This window comes from Cervus canadensis, chromosome 10 (genome assembly GCF_019320065.1).
Source record: "Cervus canadensis isolate Bull #8, Minnesota chromosome 10, ASM1932006v1, whole genome shotgun sequence".
NCBI classification, from domain to species: Eukaryota; Metazoa; Chordata; class Mammalia; order Artiodactyla; family Cervidae; genus Cervus; species Cervus canadensis.
In genome coordinates, this window is record NC_057395.1 from 59,946,984 (window position 1) to 59,968,958 (window position 21,975).

The 21,975-nt window shown below is 46.2% G+C and overlaps 1 protein-coding gene and 1 long non-coding RNA gene across 7 annotated transcripts in view; one reads left to right on the forward strand and one right to left on the reverse strand.

Moving 5' to 3' along the window:
- LOC122447844 lies at positions 1 to 21,464 on the reverse strand. The gene is made up of 3 exons (XR_006271397.1): positions 21,326 to 21,464; positions 21,082 to 21,215; positions 1 to 218 (listed from the first exon to the last, which is right to left on the reverse strand). It is a non-coding gene; the product is annotated as an uncharacterized LOC122447844 (long non-coding RNA).
- The window catches only part of HM13 (histocompatibility minor 13), a 38,175-nt gene continuing 36,809 nt past the window's right edge, over positions 20,610 to 21,975 (forward strand). For 4 of the 6 annotated variants that reach the window (XR_006271395.1, XR_006271396.1, XM_043478493.1 and 1 more), the window contains exon 1: positions 20,610 to 20,907. Coding sequence is in view for 4 of the 6 variants with exons in the window: in XM_043478493.1 (XP_043334428.1) it covers positions 20,725 to 20,907 (183 nt within the window). In the remaining 2 variants the exon portion in view is untranslated. The remainder of the gene's footprint in view (positions 20,908 to 21,975) is intronic. The other 2 variants (XM_043478488.1, XM_043478489.1) reach the window with 2 other exon arrangements.

Consider the following 21,975-nt stretch of genomic DNA (forward strand, 5'->3'; position numbering starts at 1 on the left):
CTCAGGTTTTGTGAGTCAGGAATTTGGGCAGGGCAAAGTGGGTACGGCTCTTCTCTGGGAACTCAGCTGGGAAACTCACAAAGTCCGGAGTGACTAGAGTGATCTCACGTCTGGAACTGGAATCATTCACGTTGGAGGAGGTTGATCCTGGCCAGTAATCGAGTCTCACCTACACGGGGCCTCTCCAGGTGGCCTGGTGCTTTTGTTACCTGTTGCTGCTGTAACAAATTACCACAAACTTAATGGTTTAAAACAGCACAAACTTATTATCTTACGTGTGTGCTTAGTCGTGTCCAACTCCGTGACCCCACGGACTGTAACTGGCCAAACTCCTCTGTCCATGGGGATTCTCCAGGCAAGAATACTGAAGTGGGTTGCCATCCCCTTCTCCAAGGGATTTTCCCAACCTAGGGATCGAACCCAGGTCTCCTGCTTTGCAGAAGGATTCTTTACCAGCTGAGCTAACTGGGAACTCTTATAGCTAACTGAGCTAACGATTATAGTTCCATTGACTAAAAGTCCAACTTGAGTCTCACTGGGATAAAACCAAGGTGTCTGCAGTGCTGCATTACTTTCTGGAGGTTCTAGAGAAGACTGTTTCCTCACCTTTCTCAGATGCTAGAAGCCAGCCGCTTTCCTTGGCTTGTGACCCCTTGCTCCATCTTCAAAGCCAGCATCATGGAGCCAAGTCCATCTCATGCTGTCGTCTCTCTGGCTCTCTCTCTTCTGCCTCACACTTCCACCTTTGTGATTACACTGAGCCTACCCCGACAATCCTGAATCATCTTCCTGGTTTAAAGTCAGATGATAAGCAACCTGAAATTCCATCTGTGACCTCAATTTCCTTCTGCTGTGTAACATATTCACAGGTTCCAAAGACTAGGACATGGACATTTGAGGGGAGGGGGGAGCCAACCCATGCCAGGATAAAGTGGAGGCTGTAGGAAGACTGTGGCTAGGTTTTTACTCTCCCCCAACACACAAACTCAGTCTTGTTCTAATGAGTACACAGAGAAGGCCCTAAGGTAAAGAGGTTCCTTCCTAGCGGGATGTCAGGGGCACAGGACACTGTCCCCAGAGTCTGACCTTGCCTTCCTTTTTCAAGACCATGCTTCTCTCCAAAAGCACCAGCTTTTTCAAGCCTACCCTGAGGAAATCTCCATTTACCTTCCGGAAAACCCTACTCTCTACTGACAGATGTAAGTCTTGCCTCAGAATGATCTCCTTCCCTCAGCAGTAATCTTCAGAAGTCTGAGTTATTGCGGTTGGATTAAGATCCCAGTTATTGGGCTTCCCTGGTAGCTCAGATGGTAAAGAATCTGCCTGCAGTGCTGGAGACCTGGGTTCGAGTCCTGGGTCGGGAAGATCCCCTGGCGAAGGGATAGGCTGCCCACTCCGGTATTCTTGGGCTTCCCTGGTGGCTCAGACAGTAAAGAATCCACCTGCAATGAGGGAGACCTGGGTTTGGAAGATCTCCTGGAGAAGGACATGGCAACCTACTCCAGTATTCTTGCCTGGAGAATCCCTATGGACAGAAGAGCCTCGTGAGCTACAGTCCATGGGGTTGCAAAGAGTCGGACACAACTGAGCAAATTTCACTTAAGACCCCAGGTGTCCCAGCAGGGCAGTCAAGGGTGCTCTTGGCTCTTTTTACCACTTCTAATCTTACAAAACAGTCCACAGTAAATGTGACCACTCCAAACTTAGTCCTTTTTAAGGTCTGCCCACCTGTGTGAATAAGTTTCCATGCCTTTTCTCACAGTCTGTTGTCTAGGAAGCAGTTGAATCTTATATACATGTGTGTATGTACACACATGTGCATGGTGACTCCAAAACCTAAAAGGGTCACTAATGCAAGTGCTCACAGAATCAGAGAATATAAATCAGTGAAGTCAATTGTGTAACAGGCATTAGGAAGCATCAAGTTCTGTGGAAAACTGAAGTCCTGCCTTGCCTAAAGAGAGAGACAGAACTAAGCTTTCTGTTAGTCCTGTTGGGATGTGAACCTAATATTGCCAGATATTTCAGTTTTTCTAAGGAAGGCAGCAAGCCAGATATTTATGTGAAGTATCCCAATTCCTAAATGATTACTTCTAATTCCAATTTTTTTAAGCCCTGGACAGGAAAAATAAAACATGTCCCCCGGTAGGATTCTGACTAGAGGCTGAGAGCTTGTAATCTCTGGTTTAAACCCAAATAGTGATAGAGAAATGTATTTTCAGCCATCCCCCAGTCAGCAAGGTCACCCCTCATACTATGAAGTTAGTACTTATAAAGAACAGTTTGTTCTTTTTGTTCAAGAGTGCCTCTTCAGACTTATTGGGATTCCAAAGGTGCCCAACGCCAAGTGGTACATTTTTTAAATTGAACTTTGAGTTACATAAATAATACATTTTAATTGTAAAGATAAATCAGAACCACACAAAAGATATGGTAAAAGTAAAAATGCATTCATCTGTTAAGCTGCCCTCAACTGCACCCAATACAAATCCTTATAAGGATATTTTCTTATAGGATGTCCAGAAGTAAGCAATTCTAAGGTTGATTCATCCATCTTATAATACCAGGACACTGGGTCTGCATTTCCATAAACCTCTAGGCATTTCCTTCATGGTTGCAACATGGCAGCCACAACTCCAAGCATCACATCCTCACACCAGTATTTCAAGTAAGAATGGAAGGGGAAAGGACAGAAAAAGGTTTTCTTTTTATTAAGGAGGAAATTATTCCCTTGACTGTTTCCTTTTGTATCTCACTTACAAGACTGAGTCTCCTGGCCATCACTAACTGCAAGGGACTTTGAGAAAGCAACCATCAGTCAAAAAGGCATGAGATCACCACACCTGGCTTGAACCAATGAGTCATCCCTTTTGCAAGCAACAGAGAAGTGGGTCAGGGTTACTGGATAACAATTTTAGTACTTTCTACATGACTCCTTTCATTCTCCCTTCATCCCACTCCTCTCCCCAAAAGTACCCACTGTTAGCAGTTTGGGATGTATCCATCCTGATTTTTCAGCCCATGTAGATATACATCGTAGCAGACATTTGGCCGTATTTCTTTTCTTCTACACTGTCAAGAGTCACATTTTGCTCTGTTGTTCTCCTTTTCCACCATGGAATAAAGAACAAATCCTGGTAATTCCCTAGTGGCCCAGTGTTTAGGACTTAGCATTCACATTGTGAAGGGCCCAGGTTCAGTCCCTGATTAGGGAACTAATAGCTCACAAGCCCCGCTACACAGCTTAATTAATTAATTTAAATTAAAGATGGACCTACAAACCTGGAGGGTTCTAGAAGAAGTTTTGCCTTTGAAAAAGAGATGAAAAACAAGCAAGCAAACAAAAGAGTTACAGTGAAAAAGGGAAGTCCTTTTTCTTCTGGTCATTGAAGTGTATGAACATGTTTCCTGGAGCTTGATCCCATCATGCAATTATGATGGGATCTAGTCAGAAGGTGGCAAAGCGGAAAGATGGGAAGCCCCTGAGTCCTTGGTGATGAAGTTGAGCCACTGAATGAGCCCACTACAAAGCTATCCCGCCTCTGGACTTACTGATACATAAGATAATACTTCTTCAATGTTGAAGCAAATTACCTTGGGGATTTCTGTGCCAAAGTCAAAAACCAACCACCTGCACACATATATAGGTTTCTTTGCTTTTTTTTCTCCACCTAAATGGGGTCATAGTTATATATGTTCAGTTGCCTGGGGATGAAAGCTACAAGAGACTGAAAAGTTGGAAGAGATGAAATCCAAAATAGCAGTGATGGAAACAAGATAGAAGTATGTGTCTCTCTCATGGAAAAGAAATCCAGAAACAGTCTAAGGCTGGTGTGGCTCCTTCTATCTTGTGACTCCACCATCTTCGATCCATTATACTGCCCAAGCTGCAGTAGTCACATCCACATTTCAGCCAACAAAAAGTAGTTAGGAGCTCAAAAAAAAGCACTACCTCTCAGAAAATGTACGTTATCACTTTTGCTTATATCCCATTGACCAGAGCTTAGTCACATCACCATACTTAATTGCAAAGAAGTCTAGGATACTTTATTTCTGAATAGCCATATACCAGCTCAAAATCAGGGAATATCAGTGATTCTATGTTTTAAAGAAAGAAGGGACAGCAAGGGGCAGCAAGCAATTGCTGGCTTGATGTTATTGTTGTTGTTCAGTCGCTCAGTTGTGTCTGACTCTTTGTGGCCCCATGGACTACAGCATGCCAGGCTTCCCTGTCCTTTACCATCTCCCAGAGCTTGTTCAAACTCATGTCCATTTAGTCAGTGATGCCATTTAACCATCTTGTCCTCTGTCGTCCCCTTCTCCTCCTGTCTTCAATCTTCCCCAGCATCTTTTCTAATGAGTCAGCTATTCACATCAGGTGGCCAAAGTATTGGCGCTTCAGCTTCAGCATCAGTCCTTCCAATGAATATTCAGGATTGATTTGCTTTAGGATTGACTGGTTTGATCTCCTTGCAGTCCAAGGGACTCTCAAGAGTCTTCTCCAATACCACAGTTCAAAATCAATTCTTCAGCGTTCAACCTTCTTTACGGTCTAACTCTCACATCCATACATGACTACTGGAAAAATCACAGCTTTGACTATATGGACCTTTATCAGCAAAGTAATGTCTCTGGTTTTTAATATGCTGTCTAGGTTGGTCATAACTTTCCTTCCAAGGAGCAAGCGTCTTTTAATTTCATGGCTGCAGTCACCATCTGCAGTGATTTTGGAGCCCAAGAAAATAAAGTCTGTCACTGTTTCCACTGTTTCCCCATCTATTTGCCATGAAGTGATGGGACCGGATGCCATGATCTTAGTTTTGTGAATGCTGAGTTTTAAGCCAGCTTTTGCACTCTCTTCTTTCACCTTCATCAAGAGGCTCTTTAGTTCTTCTTCACTTTCTGCCATAAGGGTGGTGTCATCTGCATATGCTCAGTAACTCAGTCGTGTCTGACTCTTTGCCCACCAGGCTCCTCTATCCATGGGATTCTCCAGGCAAGAATACTGGAATGGGTTGCCATTTCCTTCTCCAGGGATATATGAGGTTATTGATATTTCTCCCTTGATACTATACATATTATGTATAATCTGCTTTTCTTTTTCATATTTATTTATTTCTGCACCAGGTCTTAGTTACAGCACTCGGGATCTTTGAACTTCATTGTGGCATACAGGATCTTTAGCTGTGGCGTGAGTTGCAGCATGTGAACTTGGTTATGGCTTGTGGGATCTAGTTCCCTGACCAAGGATCGAATCCAGGCCCCCAGCATTGGAAGTGAGGAGTTTTAACCACTGGACCACCAGGAAGTCCTTATAATTTGCTTTTTTCACTTAATTTATCCTGCCCTTCTATCCATGCCAGTACATATAGATGAACCTTATTATCTGGAGATTTATTTTGTCCTACTTCTTCTAGCTTCTTAACATAGAAACTTAGATTATTTGGGGGGATCTTTCTTCTTTTATAATATAAGCACATAAAGCTATATTGAAAAAAAAAAGCTATCAACTATAAATTTTCCTCTAAGCAGTACTCTAGATGCATCCTACAAATTGTAGTATGTTGTGTTTTTATTATCATTCAGTTCAAAATATTTTCCCTTTTCCCTGTGATTTCTTCTTCCCGCAGGTTATGCAGAAATATATTAATTTCTAAATATTTGAAAGGTTTTTATATGCCCTTTTTGTTATTGATTTCTAATTTAATCCAACTGAGAATTTGAGATTTGTTTTATATATAGGGTCTATCATGATTCATGTTCCGTGTGTACTTGAAAATAATATGCACTCTGCCATTGTTGCATGCAGTCTTCTTAAAATGTCAATTAGGTCTAAGTGATTGAACATGCTGTTCAAGTCTTCTATTTACTCAGTGATTTTATGTCTACTTGTTTTATCAATTTGTGAGAAAGGAGTGTTGAAATCTTCTATTATGATTGTGATGGGTTTTTTTCTCCTTTCAGTCCATCCATTTTTCTTTAACTTATTCTCTTTCATCGCTGCAAAATATTCTACAATATGGATGTACATATTTTACCAATCAAAGGTGAGTGAATTTAGGTTAATGTAACTGTTTTATAGTGTCGCAGTAAATATTCTTGCACTTAGAGGAGAAATTACCAAATCGACATTCACTAAGTCAGAGGGCATATACATTTACATTTTGACAGACTGCCACTTGCCCTCCAAGAGAGCTCTATTTGTTTATATTCATATCAACAGTGCCCAATTCTCCACACTAAATTTTACCAGTTGCTATATTGTAATTTATAGAAAATATATATTCGGTCATTCAGACAACCAAAATATATTCTTCATATATATTGGGTCTTCATCCACTGTTCTTGCCTCACAGATCCCAAAACTCTTGGGATAAGTCATAAGAACAATGGGAGAATGTTTTGTTATAATATTTTGTCTCTTGTCCTCATTTCTTGAAAACTAGCTTCAGAACCATAAAGATGAAATGAGTTTCTAGTTATTCATAAGCCCTATGTCAGCACAACTGGGCTGATGTTCATGAAGGTGACTTTTGGAAAGCATCTAAGGATGGGGTCTGGTTGCCAGGGGAACTAACCCTGAATAGAGGGGTGGAATTTTTTTTCCACCCTGTGATTTCCAGGGAGGGGAAAGGGGCGGAAGGTTGAATCAGTCACCAATGGCCAATGGGTTAATCCATCATGCCCAGGTGAAACCCAACAGAGGGCATTCAGAGAGCTTCCAGACCGTTTCCATGTGTCTCCTTGGCAGACTCCAAGGACCTCACCCTATATACCCTTCATCTGGCTGTTGAGTCCATGTCCTTTTAATATCTTTTGTAATATATCAGTAATTTAGTGAGTTAAAGGGTTTCCTGAGTTCTGTGAGCCATTCACCAAACCCAAGGGGATCATGGGAACCTCTGATTTATAGCCAGTCAGCCAGGTGACAGCCAGGTGACAACCCACACTGACAATTGGCATCCAAAATGGAGGATGTTCTGTTGGGACTGAGCCCTTTGCCTGCATGATCAGATGCTATCTCTGGGTAGATGGGGTCAGAATTGACACTAGCAGGGTGTCCAAGAATGCTTGTTGATATGAGGAAGCACACACAAACACGCACACTACACACTACACACACACACACAAATTCTCTCAGGCACAGGGTGAAAGAAGTTTGTGAAAAAGGTGTCTCACTGTTTACTTGCATTTCTCTGATCCTTCCAAAGTTGAACGATATTTCAACGATTGTGCCTATTCACTGCCCAAAATCCCAGTAAAGCTTTGAAATTGCAGCTTCCAAGTCCTGGAGTGAAATCTTAGCCTGGGCTACTCCATTCTTCATATTTTTCTGCCTGGAGTAGAGGGGTGTTCTTTCTTCTAGTTACCAGAGCTGTTTCATTCATCTTCACAGCAGTAGGAAACAACACCATCTTACAGATGAGGAAAACCGAGGCTCCAAGAGACTTAAGTATCTTGTCTGAAGTCACCCAGTTAGGAACCTGCAGAGCTAAGGATTAAATCAACAATGTCTGACTCCCAAACCTGCTTCCCAGGGTGGCTAGCTCATCTCACTGAATAGGAGCCTGAGGTCCAGGGAGATAAAAAAACATATAAAATTAAACTGTGAGTGAGCAGCGACCCGTTGATCAAGTATTTCCCCTCCTGCTGGATCTGGGTGACCAGCTGCAGAAGAGACAAGAGAGTGGAGGCAGGGACAGCCACCCAGCAGAGGAGTCAAGAGCATGGAAAATGTCTCTTTCAGCCAATTTTCCTGAGGAACCCTGGCTGAGGCTCAGGGCTGGGAATGGAAAGTGTTCAGGGAGGAGGCAGCAGCCGTGTTCACCCCCATCCGGAGAGGCTGTTTGCAAAGTCCTGCTGGGAGAGGCAAGGAGGTGAAAGCAGGGGGGAGGGGACCAGACCGGGAGGCCAAGGATCTGGCATCGGCCCAAGGCTTGGTCTCTCGGGAGAGGAGGAGCAGGCGTCCCCCGAGCTCCCTGCTTCCTCCTTGGGCTCTCCCGCTCTGCCAGCTCCTGCTGTGCCCTGCCCGCCTGTTTGGGCATCAGCCATCCTGAAACTGAGACGCTGGCAAACCCAAGTCTCTGGGGACTGTGCACAGCTGACTCAGGGAGCTGCCGTGGCCAGGAAGAGGGACTGATCCTACTCTCAGAGAGGTTGACCAGGGCTGGGCTTGAGAGTCACTGGTTTCACCAGTGTGGCCCCTTTGCCTGGAAAATCTCTCTCTGCTGCTCACAATGCCTGCAATTCCACCATCATAGATATGATTGGGGCTGGTGATCAGCCAGGATGCAAAGTACGGTCATATTGGTTGTCAAAAATATTTAGATACAATGCTACTAGCTGTTAAGAACCCCTGTCTCGAATGCCCCCAAATACCCCTTGAGTAATGGCCACCCCAGACCCTCCCCTGGAGCCACACAGATCTCCCCACTTACAGCCACTGAAGACTTAGTACCTGCCCATAATGTGTAGATACATTAGTGAGTGGCAGTCATCACAGTTAACACTTTTCATATCATTCCTGGAAATGACCCTCTTGCTTAGACTTCCCTTGTGGCCCAGCTGGTAAAGAATCTGCCTGCAATGCAGGAGACCTGGGTTTGATCCCGGGGTTGGGAAGATCCCCTGGAGAAGGGAAAGGCTACCCACTCCAGTATTCTCACCTGGAGACTCCTACGGACTGTAAAGTCCATGGGGTCTCAAAGAGTCAGACACGACTGAGCAACTTCATTTTCACTTTGGCTCTTGTTTAAAAGCAAATTGATAAAAATTTAGAGGTGAAAGGGCTTTATGCAAACCCTTCATTTTCCAGATGAGGAAACTAAGGCCGAGAGAAAAGCAGAGACTTGCCCAAGGTCACACAGCCTGTCAGCATAAGGAAAGGCACGAGAACACAATGACTCCTGACAAATCCCTGGGTGTCAACTTGTCTGGCCCCACAAACACTAAACTTTAGCAGGTGATGGTAGGAGGTAACAGGGAGCAACCTGTCCCAAGACAGAACTGAGAGCCAATCACTTGGTTCTTGTACCTGGTAATGATAGACTTGGCAACAGTCTCCTTGGTCACCATCACCTCAGAGATAGTTGTCATGGCAATTACTACCCAGAGCCCCAACTTCCTGACACCAAGAGCCCTAAGATAAACCCTGAAGCAAGTTTGTTCCACAGCACTGACCTAGATCGGCATAGGAAAGAAACTTCTCCAGCATCACAGAGCAAGTTACTGGTGAAGCCAAGTTTCCTGAGTCCCGAGCCCAAGGTCACAGCTGCCCCGCCCCTTCCATGGCTGACACCCCCACCCCTGCCCCCGTTTTTATGCCTGCCTTAGTGCTTCCCATATTCCTCCTGCTCTCAGTCAAGATCTCCTTCCCACGGCATCTCACCCTTGGCTGCCTGTCAGCTACTCATCTTCCTGGGAACTGGCTGACATGAGCTTCGTGGAGGACTCATCACAGGGGCTTTCATCATTAGCTGGGGCTCCCTGAAGACTGAAAAGCTTTCAACACCCTAAGCCCCCCAGAGGAAATGATCTCCAATGGCGGAACTTCAGGCACTGCTAGCTCAGAATTGAGCTCTCTTTCTGGGTGGTCAGACCCTCTGTGATGCCAGACAGAGCTGCCTCATTGTGGAAAGAACTCTGGGCTGGGAAGCCAGCAATCTGCATTCTAGCCCCAATCTGAATCTGATCTCCTGTTTTGCTTTTATCAAGTTCCTTCTCTTCTCTGGGACTTGGTATCCCACCAGAGAGATGGAGATGAGCATACTGTTTTATAATCACTTCCGTCACCGTAAGGTGACTGGAGACCAGATACAATCTGGCATTGGAGTATCACCAGAAATGGGGTGGTATGGTTTAAAGAACTGGCCCACCTTCCTGTTAGCATCTTCCAGAATAATGGAATCTCATTATTTATCTCTTCCAATCTCTGGTTTGGAAGGATGGTCCCCATATAGGGAAGAGCTTGAGCAAAAGCAGGGGGCTGGAAAGAATCTAGGAACCTGTGAGTAGTTGATATGTGGAAGTGTAGGGTGTAAAGCTGGGAGTGAAGAGAGGGGACTACAGGAGGGGTCAAAGGTGATTAAAAAGGACCAGTCACACTAGCCCCAGGGGTGAAGACACTGTGGGGGTGGGCCTCGGGCACTCACTGAAGGCTCTGAGACAGTCCCCTGCCAGGGTCAGACCCACTTAATTCCAATATTGTGGATATTACTATGTGAGATGAGGGACAGCCTGGAGGCAAAGAGAGCAAGGTGCATGCCAGGGAATCATTCATCCATTGATTTAATGAATGTCTGTTAGACACAGCCAAACTGTGTGACCTTGGGTGAATTATTTGGCCTCTCTGTATCTCAGATTCCACTTGTGTGAAGATGCCTGCCCATAGATAGGTGGTGTGAAGCTCAAATGAGTCAGTTAATACATACGTGTAAATGTTAACCACAATGAATGAAAACAAGTGCTCCATTAATGCATACTGTAATTATGATTACTGAGCATCTGCTATGTGCTAGACTTCCCTGGTGGCTCAGATGGTAAAGAATATGCCTGCAATGCAGGAGACCCAGGATTGACCCCTGGGTCAGGAAAATCCCCTAGAGAAGGAAATGGCAACCCACTTCAGTATTCTTGCATAGAGGAATCTATGGACAAAGGAGCCTGACCGGCTACGGTACATGGGGTCGCAAAGAGTAAAACACAACTGAGCAACTGACACTTTCCACTATGTGCTAACACTTTTTCTTCTTCTATGTGCCTGGCACCCTCTAGACAGTAGATGTACAGTGTGAACCCTGGTAAACACAGTACATTATTCAGCCCTCAGGGAGCTCACAGTCTAATGTGGGAAACAAGCTGAAAGCCAAAAACTTCATAAAAATGGAAACAGTGAAAATAATTGCAGAGACCTCCCTGGCAATCCAGTGCTTAAGACTCCAGGCTTCCACTTTAGGAGGCACAGGTTCAATCCCTAGTTGGGGAGCTAAGACCCTGCATGCTGTGCTCCACCAAAAAATAATAATAATTACAAATTGCTGCATCAGATGTAAATCTTAACCCCCAAACTCAGGTGAGCAAGAAACATTCATTTCCCTGTTTTCTCAAAAACCAAATTAAATTCTATGCCTATTCCCTAATCCTCTGGATTGAAAGGAAATTCAATCTTCATTCTTACCAGAGGCTACTTCCTGCCAGGGGACAAGGAGGGAAGCGAGGGGGCTCTCCCTGGCACTGGACCATGCGCGGCTTCTAAGTACAGGACCCAAGCCCTCAGGGGTGCCTGAGGTCCAGCAGCCCCTGCTTCCAAGCCAAGGAGGGACCTGGGAGTCTTGATGGAGACTGGGATCACCAGGGCTGGGTCCAGCCTCTCAGCAGCACACTGTCCATTAATTCCCACAGTCTGGCCACCTCTTGGGGCCCTGCCTAGAACGGGGAGGATCCCCTGATCCCAGACTCCACTGACCTTCCTTCACTTCAAAACCTCCAAGAGCTCCTTGCTCTCCCTCATCCTTGACCTCCAAAGAAATGAGCACCCTCTCTACACCAAAGGTTTACAAAGTCTTTAAGACTCCAGGGACCAAACAGGCAACCAAAAAGAAAAAGAAAGTGTGAGACTTGGTGATCAGAGAGCACATCCCACCTAAAGAGGGCAATGCAGTTCAGCTCACCAAACTGCCAAAAGGCAGTGTTGCCTGGTGGTTAGGAGCCCACATTCTAGAGCTGTGTTGCCTAGGTTCAAATTCTGATGCTGCTGTTTAGCGTCTGTAGGTTTTTAGGCAAGTCACTTAACCACTCTGTGCCTGTTTTCCTAACCATGAAAAAGAATACTACTCATACCTCCTGCACAACAACTTCAAGCAAGAAAACACTTTGAACAGTGTCTGACATCAGTAGGTACTCAGTAACTTTTAGTGCCCATTGCATGAAAATGCAGGGCTGAGCCTGCCAGATCTTCTAAATATCCAAGAAAAGCCAAATACCCAAATTTTTATTTCGAAATTGCTCTATTTTTTTACTTTGGCAAATGAGTGAATGCAGTTGTTAGACCTTGGTGAAGGTCATACAGAACACATCTGGGAGCAGGGTAGGGCCTAGGAAACGCAGTTTGCAGTTATCTGCTCCATGATGTTTAAACACATGGAAAATGAAGCCAGAAAGGAAAGAGTCTTGGAGGCAACTTCTGCTGTGAATCCTATGACCCAGCCTCCCTTGAGAGTGCTAGTCACTCAGTCATGTCTGACTCTGTGCAACCCCATGGACTGCAGCTCACCAAGCTCTTCTGTTCATGGGATTCTTCAGGCAAGAACGCTGGAATGGGTTGCCATTCCCTTCTCCAGGGGATCATCCTGACCCAGGGATCAAACCCAGGTCTCCTACATTGCAGGCAGATTCTTTACCATCTGAGCCACCAGGGAAGCCTCCAAGAGATACAGAAAGGGGAGGAGAAAATAGAGGGAGCAAAAAAAAACAAATTAACATATCAGGTTATCCTGGTAGGTAGCACATTGCACATGGAAGGGCAATGCGCTATGAGGATTTTTTTTTTTTTTAATAGCTGAGAAAGAATAGGAAAGTGGTCAGGGAAGGCGACAGAAGCTGAAATCCATGAGAAGGAACTAGCTTAACAATCAGGGAGAGAGAAGATCTGGCAAGGGAAGAAGCTTATGCAAATAGCCTGAGGCAGAAAATAGTTTAATGCAAAAGAGGAGAGCAGTCAAGGATGAGTTGGACAAGTGGGCAGGCCAGTCCAAGCAGGGCCTCAGAGGCCATAGTGAGGAGCATAACGTCATTTCAAGGGCATTTGGGAGACATCGAAGGGTCTCAAACAAAGAGGCGTGATGTGCAGGTGACTTCAGGAGACAAATAAGGAAGTTGTTGAAATAGCCTGGAAGAGGTGATATGTCCTGGATTGGCCAGGTGCCTTGGACATGGACAGCTCAGATTTCTGCATCTGAATCAGCCTCAAAATCAAAGTCTGGATTTAAGCCTCAGAGCAGACCTGCTGTTTTTACATCAGCCAGGCAGTGGCCTTCCCATAGCCAGGCCCGCTTTGGACATCCCCATTTCACCCAGGCCCAATCTGTAAACTGGCCTCGGCTGCCCTCTGCTGGCAGAGGAGTGGACTAGCGCAAGGGGAGCAGCTGCCTCCTGAAGCAGCACAGTTCTCAAGTAAAAGAGAGGATATCTGGCTGGCATCCAATCTTCCCCCTTTGAGTTAACAGAATCTCTGTCATCCAGTAGCTCTCCCTTAATCCCCACCAGGGAGTCCTGTTGATTCTATTTTCTAAATAAAATCCTAAATCAGGAATGTCCTTATATCTAGTCACTTCCACTTCTCTCCATCTCCATCAGCCACACCCTAGCCAAAGCCACCACCATCTCTTCTTTGGTCTGTTTGTTCACTATCATTCTTGTCCTAGCCAATCCATTTCCCACTCAGCAGGCAGAGTGCTCACGGTATATTCCAACTCCAAAATCCTTTCTCCTCGGTGTATATTTCCCCATACCATTCAAGTAAAGTGAAGTGAAATTTGCTCATTCATGTCTGACTCTTTGCGACCCCATGGACTATATAGTCCATGGAATTCTCCAGGCCAGAATACTAGAGTGGGTGGATGTTCCTTTCTCCAGGGAATCTTCCCAAACCAAGGATCAAATCCAGGTCTCCCGCACTGCAGGCAGATTCTTCACCAGCTGAGCCACCAGGGAAGCCCCCCATGCCATTCAGTGTTGAACCAGTAGGGAAATCCCCAATATACACATAGCCCCATCCACCCAGGGCATACTACAGGCATGGAAAACTGTATGAAGATTCAGGAGAAAAGAGATGTTCACATCAAAGCCTTACAAATGCACTTGCCTGCCCACCACTGGCATGTATCCCCTCTCTCCACACGGTGTCCCAGCCTCACCATCCCACTGGCTCCTCTCCTTTCTCCATCCTCCCTTTCATTTCTGTCTTGTTCTCTTCCACCCACAAATTACTGATCATTTCTAATGCAAAGCATATTTGCCATCTCTGTTTCTTTGGCACCTGCCAGAGAGCGTTCTTGGGGTTTCACATTCTCTCAAGCAGATTGTCAAGGTTTTCTTCCCATGCGTGCATGCATGCTAAGTCGCTTCAGTCACGCCTGTCTCTTTGCGAACCCATGGACTGAAGCCTGCCAGGCTCCTCTGTCCATGGGATTTTCCAGGCAAGAATACTGGAGCGGGTTGCCATTCCCTCCTCCAGGGGATCTTCCTGACTCAGGGATCAGACCCACGTCTTTATGTCTCCTGCATTGGCGGGCGGGCGGGTTCTTTACTGCTGGCACCACCTGGGAAGGCTTTTCTTCCCACACTACGTGTATATATATGTATACAGTTCCTGGGCTTCCCTGGTAGCTCAGACAGTAAAGCATCTGCCTACAATGCGGGAGACCTGGGTTCAATCCCTAGGTCAGGAAGATCCGCTGGAGAAGGAAATGGCAACCCACCCCAGTATTCATGCCTGGAAAATCCCATGAACTGAGGAGCCTGGTAGGCTACAGTCCATGGGGTCACAAAGAGCCGGACATGACTCAGCAACTTCACTATACAATTCCCTCCCCAGGAAAAATACCAATGCCAAGACAATAACATTTTTACCTGAGTACAGGGTGGTGCTAACATTCTGTGACTAACATTCCATCATTCCAACATCGTATGGTATGACCTGAGATTATGTAAATCCTCACTGACCCCAGACTCAGATCATGTAATAGAAGCTTCATTCTCCCCCTCCCTCCAAAGAGGACTTGTGTCAGTAGAGCTGGACACCCTGACCGCACTGAGTCAAGAGAGCCTCCGGGTTCCTGAGACAAACACAGCATGTTAACTCAGGCCATTGTCACGCACAGGTTTGCTAGGGAAGAAAATAAAGCCACTGTGCAGAGAAAAGCCAAGAAAAGATCCTGACAATACAGACATCCTGGTATCGAGTGGGTAACTGAAGCCCAGCTCTGTCCCTGCCTGTGCTGGCCAGGGGTTGGTTTTTCACCTCCTAGGAGTTCTAGAACACTTACATTCCTACCTTTGCCTAAAGTACATCCGGCTGGTCTTCTAGCCCTCAGCAGCCACAGCACCCTGCCTCGCTGCTGCAGAACAGCACTGTCTTTCCCTTGGCAAACCCAGCATCTGGCCCCAAACCAACAAGGAAGAAAGGGAGTTCAAAGTGACAACTTTTTCTTAAAGTCTTCAAAGACCTTTTATTTCCTTTTTGAATGTCAGGAGTAGAGTGATGAGTTCATCATACTCTTTCCTTCATAGTAGACTACGTTCACTATTTTCCACAAGGTCCCTACTTTACTTTTGTATGTTTTTTTTGCTTGTTTTCATTACCAACGCCCACTCTTATTCCCATCCCTCTGTATGCAGCCATTCTAATGTGCTCAGTAAGTGTTCTTTAATATGTAAATATCCTTGTTGGGTTTGCAATGTTGCTATGTAATATGTACTCTTAAAATTTATTTTATTGAAGTATAGTTGATTTACAACGTTGTGTTAATTTACATGGGGGCTTCCCCTGTGGCCCAGCGGTAAATAATCCGCCTGCAGTGCAGGAGGCATGGGTTCCATCCCTGGGTCAGAAAGATCCCCTGGAGGAGGGCATGGCAACCCACTCCAGTATGCTTGCCTGGAGAATCCCATGGACAGAGGAGCCTGGTGAGTTAGAGTCCATAGGGTTGCAAAGAGTTGGACACAACTGAAGCGACCTTAGCATGCACGCATATTAATTTATATTGTACAGCAAAGTGATTAAGTTATGCATTCTTTTTCATATTCTTTTCCATTAGGGTTTATCAATGTGATATGTACTTTTAATTTACATAAACCATATCACACATTTTTCTTAATGTTCAGCTCTATGTTTTAAAGATCTACACATGCTGAGGAGGGCAGGGGTATTGTAAGGGATGTAATTGGCACCCCATTCAGATGCTTTTTACCAGACATAGTGATCTGACCCCTACCCGTTGTGAGTTTTGGCTAAGAAACACTCAGCTGCCACCTTCTCTGGAGAATTGCCCTTGGTCAAACAGAAGCCAACTAGACAGGGAGACTTCCCCTCCCTCCTTCACCTCTAGACTGTGGCCAGTGACCGACAGACACAGAGTAAAGGAAGCCTCAAATTTGTGCAGATAGTGCACCCCAGAGGTCCCCTTGGACTCATGCTGGAGCAAGTCCCCAGCTGAGACCCCATTCTCACCTGGCCTTTTATCTCCTGCCTTCCTTCCTTCCCTTCCTCCTAAGGACACTCCCCACCAAAGGGACTAAAAGAAGAATTCTCATCGTAGGCTCTCTGACCTATGAGAGTGACCACACATTATCATCCAAACTAGTATACACTTGAGGATGCAAGGGGTTCTATTTATATTAATAATCAGCCAGGGACATCCCTGATGGTCCAATGGCTAAGACTGTGGGCCCCCCATGCAGGAGGTCTGGGTTCGATCCCTGGTTGCGAAACTAGAGCCCACATGCCGCAACTAAGAGTCAGCATGCTGCAACTAAAGAGTCTATATGCCGCAGTTAAGACCTGGCACAGCCAAATAAGTAAATATTTTCTTTAAATGATAATAATCAGGGAGGTTCAAGAAAGAGGGGACATATGTACACCTGGCTGATTCATGTTGAGGTTTGACAGAAAACAACAAAATTCTGTAAAGCAATTATCCTTCAATTAAAAATAAATTAATAATAATAACAATCAGGAAATTCCCTGTGGTCCAGTGGCTAAGACTCTGTGCTTCCAATGCACAGGCCTAGGTTCGATCCCTGGTGAGGGAGCTAGATTTCACATGCTGCAACTAAGACTTAGCATGCCACAACGAAGATCAAAGATCCTGTGTGCCATAACTAAGACCTGGTGCGGCCAAATAAATAAAACGAATATTTTTAAATAATAATAATAAGCTATGGCAAAGGGCAGAAACCACACCTGTCCTGCCCAAACCAGGACATGTGCTAACCGAGCAGGTATTTGGCTCCTTGCTTCTTGTTGCCGTCTAGTATCCCATGGTATACACCCAGTACATTTTGTCTATTTGTTCCCCAGGGGCACACATCTGGGTTCACTCTAACTTCCTGCGACCACCAGGGGAAAAAAGAAAAACAGACAAAAAAAAAAACACTGCGAAAAAAAAAACACTGCAGGAAAATTCTTAGACAAGTTCCCTAATAGAGCTGGGTGAGAACTTCTCTAGGATAATAGAACTGAAAACAGCCACATGAGCAGTTTGGGCCTCCAAGAAGATCTTCGCAAATGAGGATTCCAGCCTTACTGTAAGGAGGTATAGGGGCACAGAGAATGCTTCCCCCTGTTTTTTTTTTTTCTCCTTGTTTCTTTTACCTTAGTAAAAAACCGGAGTTTTACTAGCTGGCTCTGTGCTGCTAGAAGTAACAGGAGTTCCCTGAGGTTCTCTGAGGAAATCACATGTGACTCAAGCTTTGAGGGATCTGTAGGGGTTAAGCAGGGTTGTGGGGAAAGATAAAGTAGGTTAGGTGGAGGGAACAATATACTCATTCATTCGCGTACAAATATTTATTGAGCACATATATTTAAAGGCCCTGTGACCTCAGCAGATAATATAACAGTAAACATTTACACAGAGTTACACTGTTTTCCTGCCTGTTCTCTCCCAGGGATCAAGAGCACAGGCTCACCTGGGCTCCTGAGGCAGGAGTATACCTCCTACAAATACAAGAGGTCTCCTATACCAGCATTTATCACACTTAATGTGTGTTTGGATCACCTGGAGATCTAGTAGGTCTGGTGGAGCCTGAGAATCTTCATTTCTTATAGCTTCCAGCCGATGCTGCTAGTCCAGGAATCACACCCTGATCAGCAAGGTGCAACCGAAACACAACACCATCATCACACCCAAAAAATCCACATTCCAGTTTCCCCAAGCATCTGAAAATGATCTTTAAAGCCTTCTTGAAACTGCTGTGATCCAAGATCCAATCAAGGATGATACATTACATTTGCTTTTTACCTCTCTTCAGTCTCTGTTCATCTACACCATGAATTTTATTTTCTTTCACAGCGCTGGCATTTTTGAAGAGTTCTGGCTAGCTATCCTGAATATGCCACAGTCTGACATCTTCAGATTTTTCCTGATGTTTCCTCATCAGTAGATATAGATTAAACGTGTTTGGCAAGAAGACTGCTCAGGTGATGTGTCCCCCACATTGCATCACATCTAGTCCTTTTGTCCCATCCCATTCAGTAATGGCTAAGTTTGATCACTTGGATAAGGGAGTGTTCACCAGATCACTCCACTATAAAGGCAAGTTTTTGTTTTTATAAATAACAAGTCATCTGTTATTGTGTGACTATCCTGTGCCTTAAAAAAAACCTTTCTCCCACAGCTTAGCATCCAATAATGATCCTTACTTAGTATTTTCAGAATTATTTAAGCAATAATAGTGTGTGCAAGTGTGTGTGTGTGTGTGTGTGAGAGAGAGAGAGAGAGAGAAAGAAAGAGAGAGAGAGCATATTTGAGAAAAAAAAAACTGGAAAACCTGAAATCCACTTACAGTGACCAAACACAGTAATAAGTGAAAGGGGAGGGGGTAGGATCTACATTTTTCTTTGGAGCAAGTGTTTGGTAATTTAACTATTCCAGGTTAACTAGACAGGCCCTGTTTTTGACCTTGGCTCAGATCTCTCTGGGAAAGTAACACCATACAGGAGGTTCCAGCAGATAAAGCCTCAGGGCACCACCCCCGCTTCAAGATTGTCTTATCCCTGTCTCCAGAGACTATCAAGACAGGCTAGCTCCAAGCCAGAAATCCAACCCTTCAGAAGCCTTGACAGGAGCTTTCTGAACTTGAGTTGACCCCCTCAGTTCCCTAGGTCATATTCACAGTCTCCCACGAGGGTAAAGGTAGATGGCCAGATCTGCCCCGGGCCAAACTAAATCAAGTGCTCAGCCTAGCACAAAGCGAGAGTGTCTCTGATTTCCAATTGTACGCTCTCAGATGAAGAGCCTGGAGCCATGAGGCCCAGCTGCTGGGCAAATCCTGTGGCCTGAATTATTGATGGATGAATTCATCAGGCCCACTGCCTTCACCCATTCACTCAGGTCATGTCCAGCTTCTGAAAAACAGAGCCTGCAACTGTACACCATCTGCCCAGAACTAAGTCACTCTGGGAACAACTCCTTAGCCTTCTTTGTAGCTGAAATATTAGAAAAAGCAGAGACTTTGGAGCCCTACAGACCAGAGTCCAAGTCTCTCCTCTTCCTCTGCTGAACTGTGTGACCTAGCTAGCTAGTTTACCTCTGTGAGCCTGCTTCATCATCTGCACAATGGGACTAATCGTATCTCAGCAGTGTTAACTGAAATCAAACAGAACGCTCTTAAAGTTACTAGTACAGTGCCTGGCACTAAGTAGGCAAACAACTCTATTATTCAATTTTTTAGTCTGACTCCTTGCCTTTGTCTCCTCTCACTATGAACCCTATACTCCAACCCCACCTCACCACCTGTCCGGCTTGGGTCCAGGCCGTGTGATTTTTACACTATCTGTATCACTAATCAACTTACTGCTCTAAATCTACCATTTTTGCCAGCTCTGTGATAATGGAGCTGGACCTTGTAAATGTTTCTCCCTTGCCAACCGACATATGTTAAGTCTTTCCAGTAGAGTGTACTAGAGGAATACTGGAAGAGGATAGATCTTCCCTTCCTGGCTCGAGGTTGGCTCACTTCCTGGGTTCCTGGAGAGCATGCTCTTTTCCCACTGCTTGGTCCAGAGTTTCTCCAGTGCTCGGTGCTTGCAGGGTGCAGCTCTTCAGTTTATCTGCCACCTACTTTCTCCAGCTCTTAACTAGGGCATCAGAAGCAGAGCCAGGAACCCCAGAAAGCCCAGGCATGCACCCAAGCCCGAGTCACTCCTACCCACACCCTCTCCTCACCCCTGAACACACATGACACTGGGACCCCCACAGGCCTGGCCATCAGCAAAGCAAGCCTCCTGACCTTTGTCCCCTGGAACCAGCTGGAACCACTCTGGCCCAAGCCATATACAAAAGTTCACTAGATTCCTAGAGAGAGAGGTCTCTATAAATTATTAATCTCTCTTAACATGCTATATAACATATAACTACACAGTAATATCCTATTGTTTTATTTTTATTCATTTTATTCCTCCCAACACCCCCTCCCATCACACTAAAATGCAAGTTTCATGAGGGCAGGGGCTGACTTTTGCCTGTTTTGTTCCCTTCTGTGTCTCCAGAGCCTAGGACAGTGCCTATAATACAATGGGGTATTCAGTATTTAAGGAATGAGGGGATGATTAAATATTGGATGAATGCATGCATGTGTAAACAAATTGTTAGTTATTAGGAATTTCGGGGAGTGGGACATCCCGGGATTAAGGAGATTGACTGGGAATGGGGAATGGGGTCCTCAGGTCTCCCTCGGAGTGGATGCCCACCGCAGTGGTCCAGAGCTCTTTTCCCTACCACCAGTAAGTTGCTTAGCAACCGGCCTCCTGGCCCTCCGCCGTCGCTAGAGGGCGCGCGGGCGTGGAGACATGAACGCGCACGCGTGCGCGGCGCGGGCCGGCGAGGGAGGCACGTCACTTCCTGTTTCTTTAGGAGAACGTGGCTTTCCCCAGAGCGCCCGATCTTTCCCTCTGCGTCTCCGCTGCAGCGGCCGGAGCTGGAGTCGGACCCCGAGCGCAGTTTCGCCATGGACTCGGCCGTCAGCGACCCGCATAACGGCAGCGCCGAGGCAGGCGGCCCAACCAACGGCACAACGCGGCCGCCTTCCACGCCAGAGGGCATCGCGCTGGCCTACGGCAGCCTCCTGCTCATGGCGCTACTGCCCATCTTCTTCGGCGCCCTGCGATCCGTGCGCTGCGCCCGCGGCAAGGTAGGGTCCGCGACAAAACCGGGTGCTGTCCACCTCCCACCCTGATACGACTGACACGGACCCTCCCCCCACCCCCGCTTTAGACGGGACAGACACCTCCTCTGTCCGGAAACTCCCCCTTCCCAATATCGCCCACCACGGCTTCCCCACCCCAGGCCACATCCCGGGGCTGACCTTAGGTGCCTCAGGATGTGGGCACCCATCCGCGAACCAGGTGCCCGAACTGACACTTTCCTCAAATAGGGACTGGTTTCCATCCCCTTTCGGACCTTGACGCGTCCCTCTCTCTGTGCGTCGTGCTGGAAGCCCTGTTGGCAGACCGTCACACTATGATTCGAGCACTGTTTTGAACCTGCTGGTCCCAGCCAGACCAGCTTCACCCCCGGCTCTGGCTGCTCATTCCATGTGGGACACTCACCGCATCCCAGGCTCTGGGTCAGCATCCTTCTGTACCTGCCGGGGCGCTGGTCCTAACACCTCCTGAATGGTACAGTCTCTTGTCATTCCTCACCCTACCCGCCTCCCCGGGTAAGTTCTGGAACCCAGGCTCATCCCTAAGCTCTCACACCTGTCCAGCTGGAATCTGTGACCCATAGAGTACAGATCAGGCCCTTGCCCCACCTCAAAAAAAAAAAAAAAACTAACACAGAAATATTAACTCCTAGAACCCCAGCTCAGGCCCCAGTTTTTTGGATCACTTTCTGGAACCAGTTCCAGTCAGCCAGCTCCTCAGAACTTGGCACTTTGGTGCCTCTCTTTTTTAACCAGTCATAGACCCCAGGTTTGCTGGTTTCCTCTTCCCTGCCTAACACCCAAGTTTAGACCTACCCTAGCCTGAGCCCAGACCCTATTCCTAACCCTGTTCCCACCCCAGACCCTGACCCGACCTCAAAGTAGTTCCTCTCTTCATGCCCCTTAAGACAGTCCTTCCACCAAATTGGAGTAACTCAGCTGAGTTGCTGAGCTGCCGTTGGCCTCTCTTGTAAGACTGGGCCAGACTCCATCCCTGGCCTTCAACATCTGTCCTGTTGTATACCTAAGAGGATCCCAGGGCCTTCCACCTCCAGA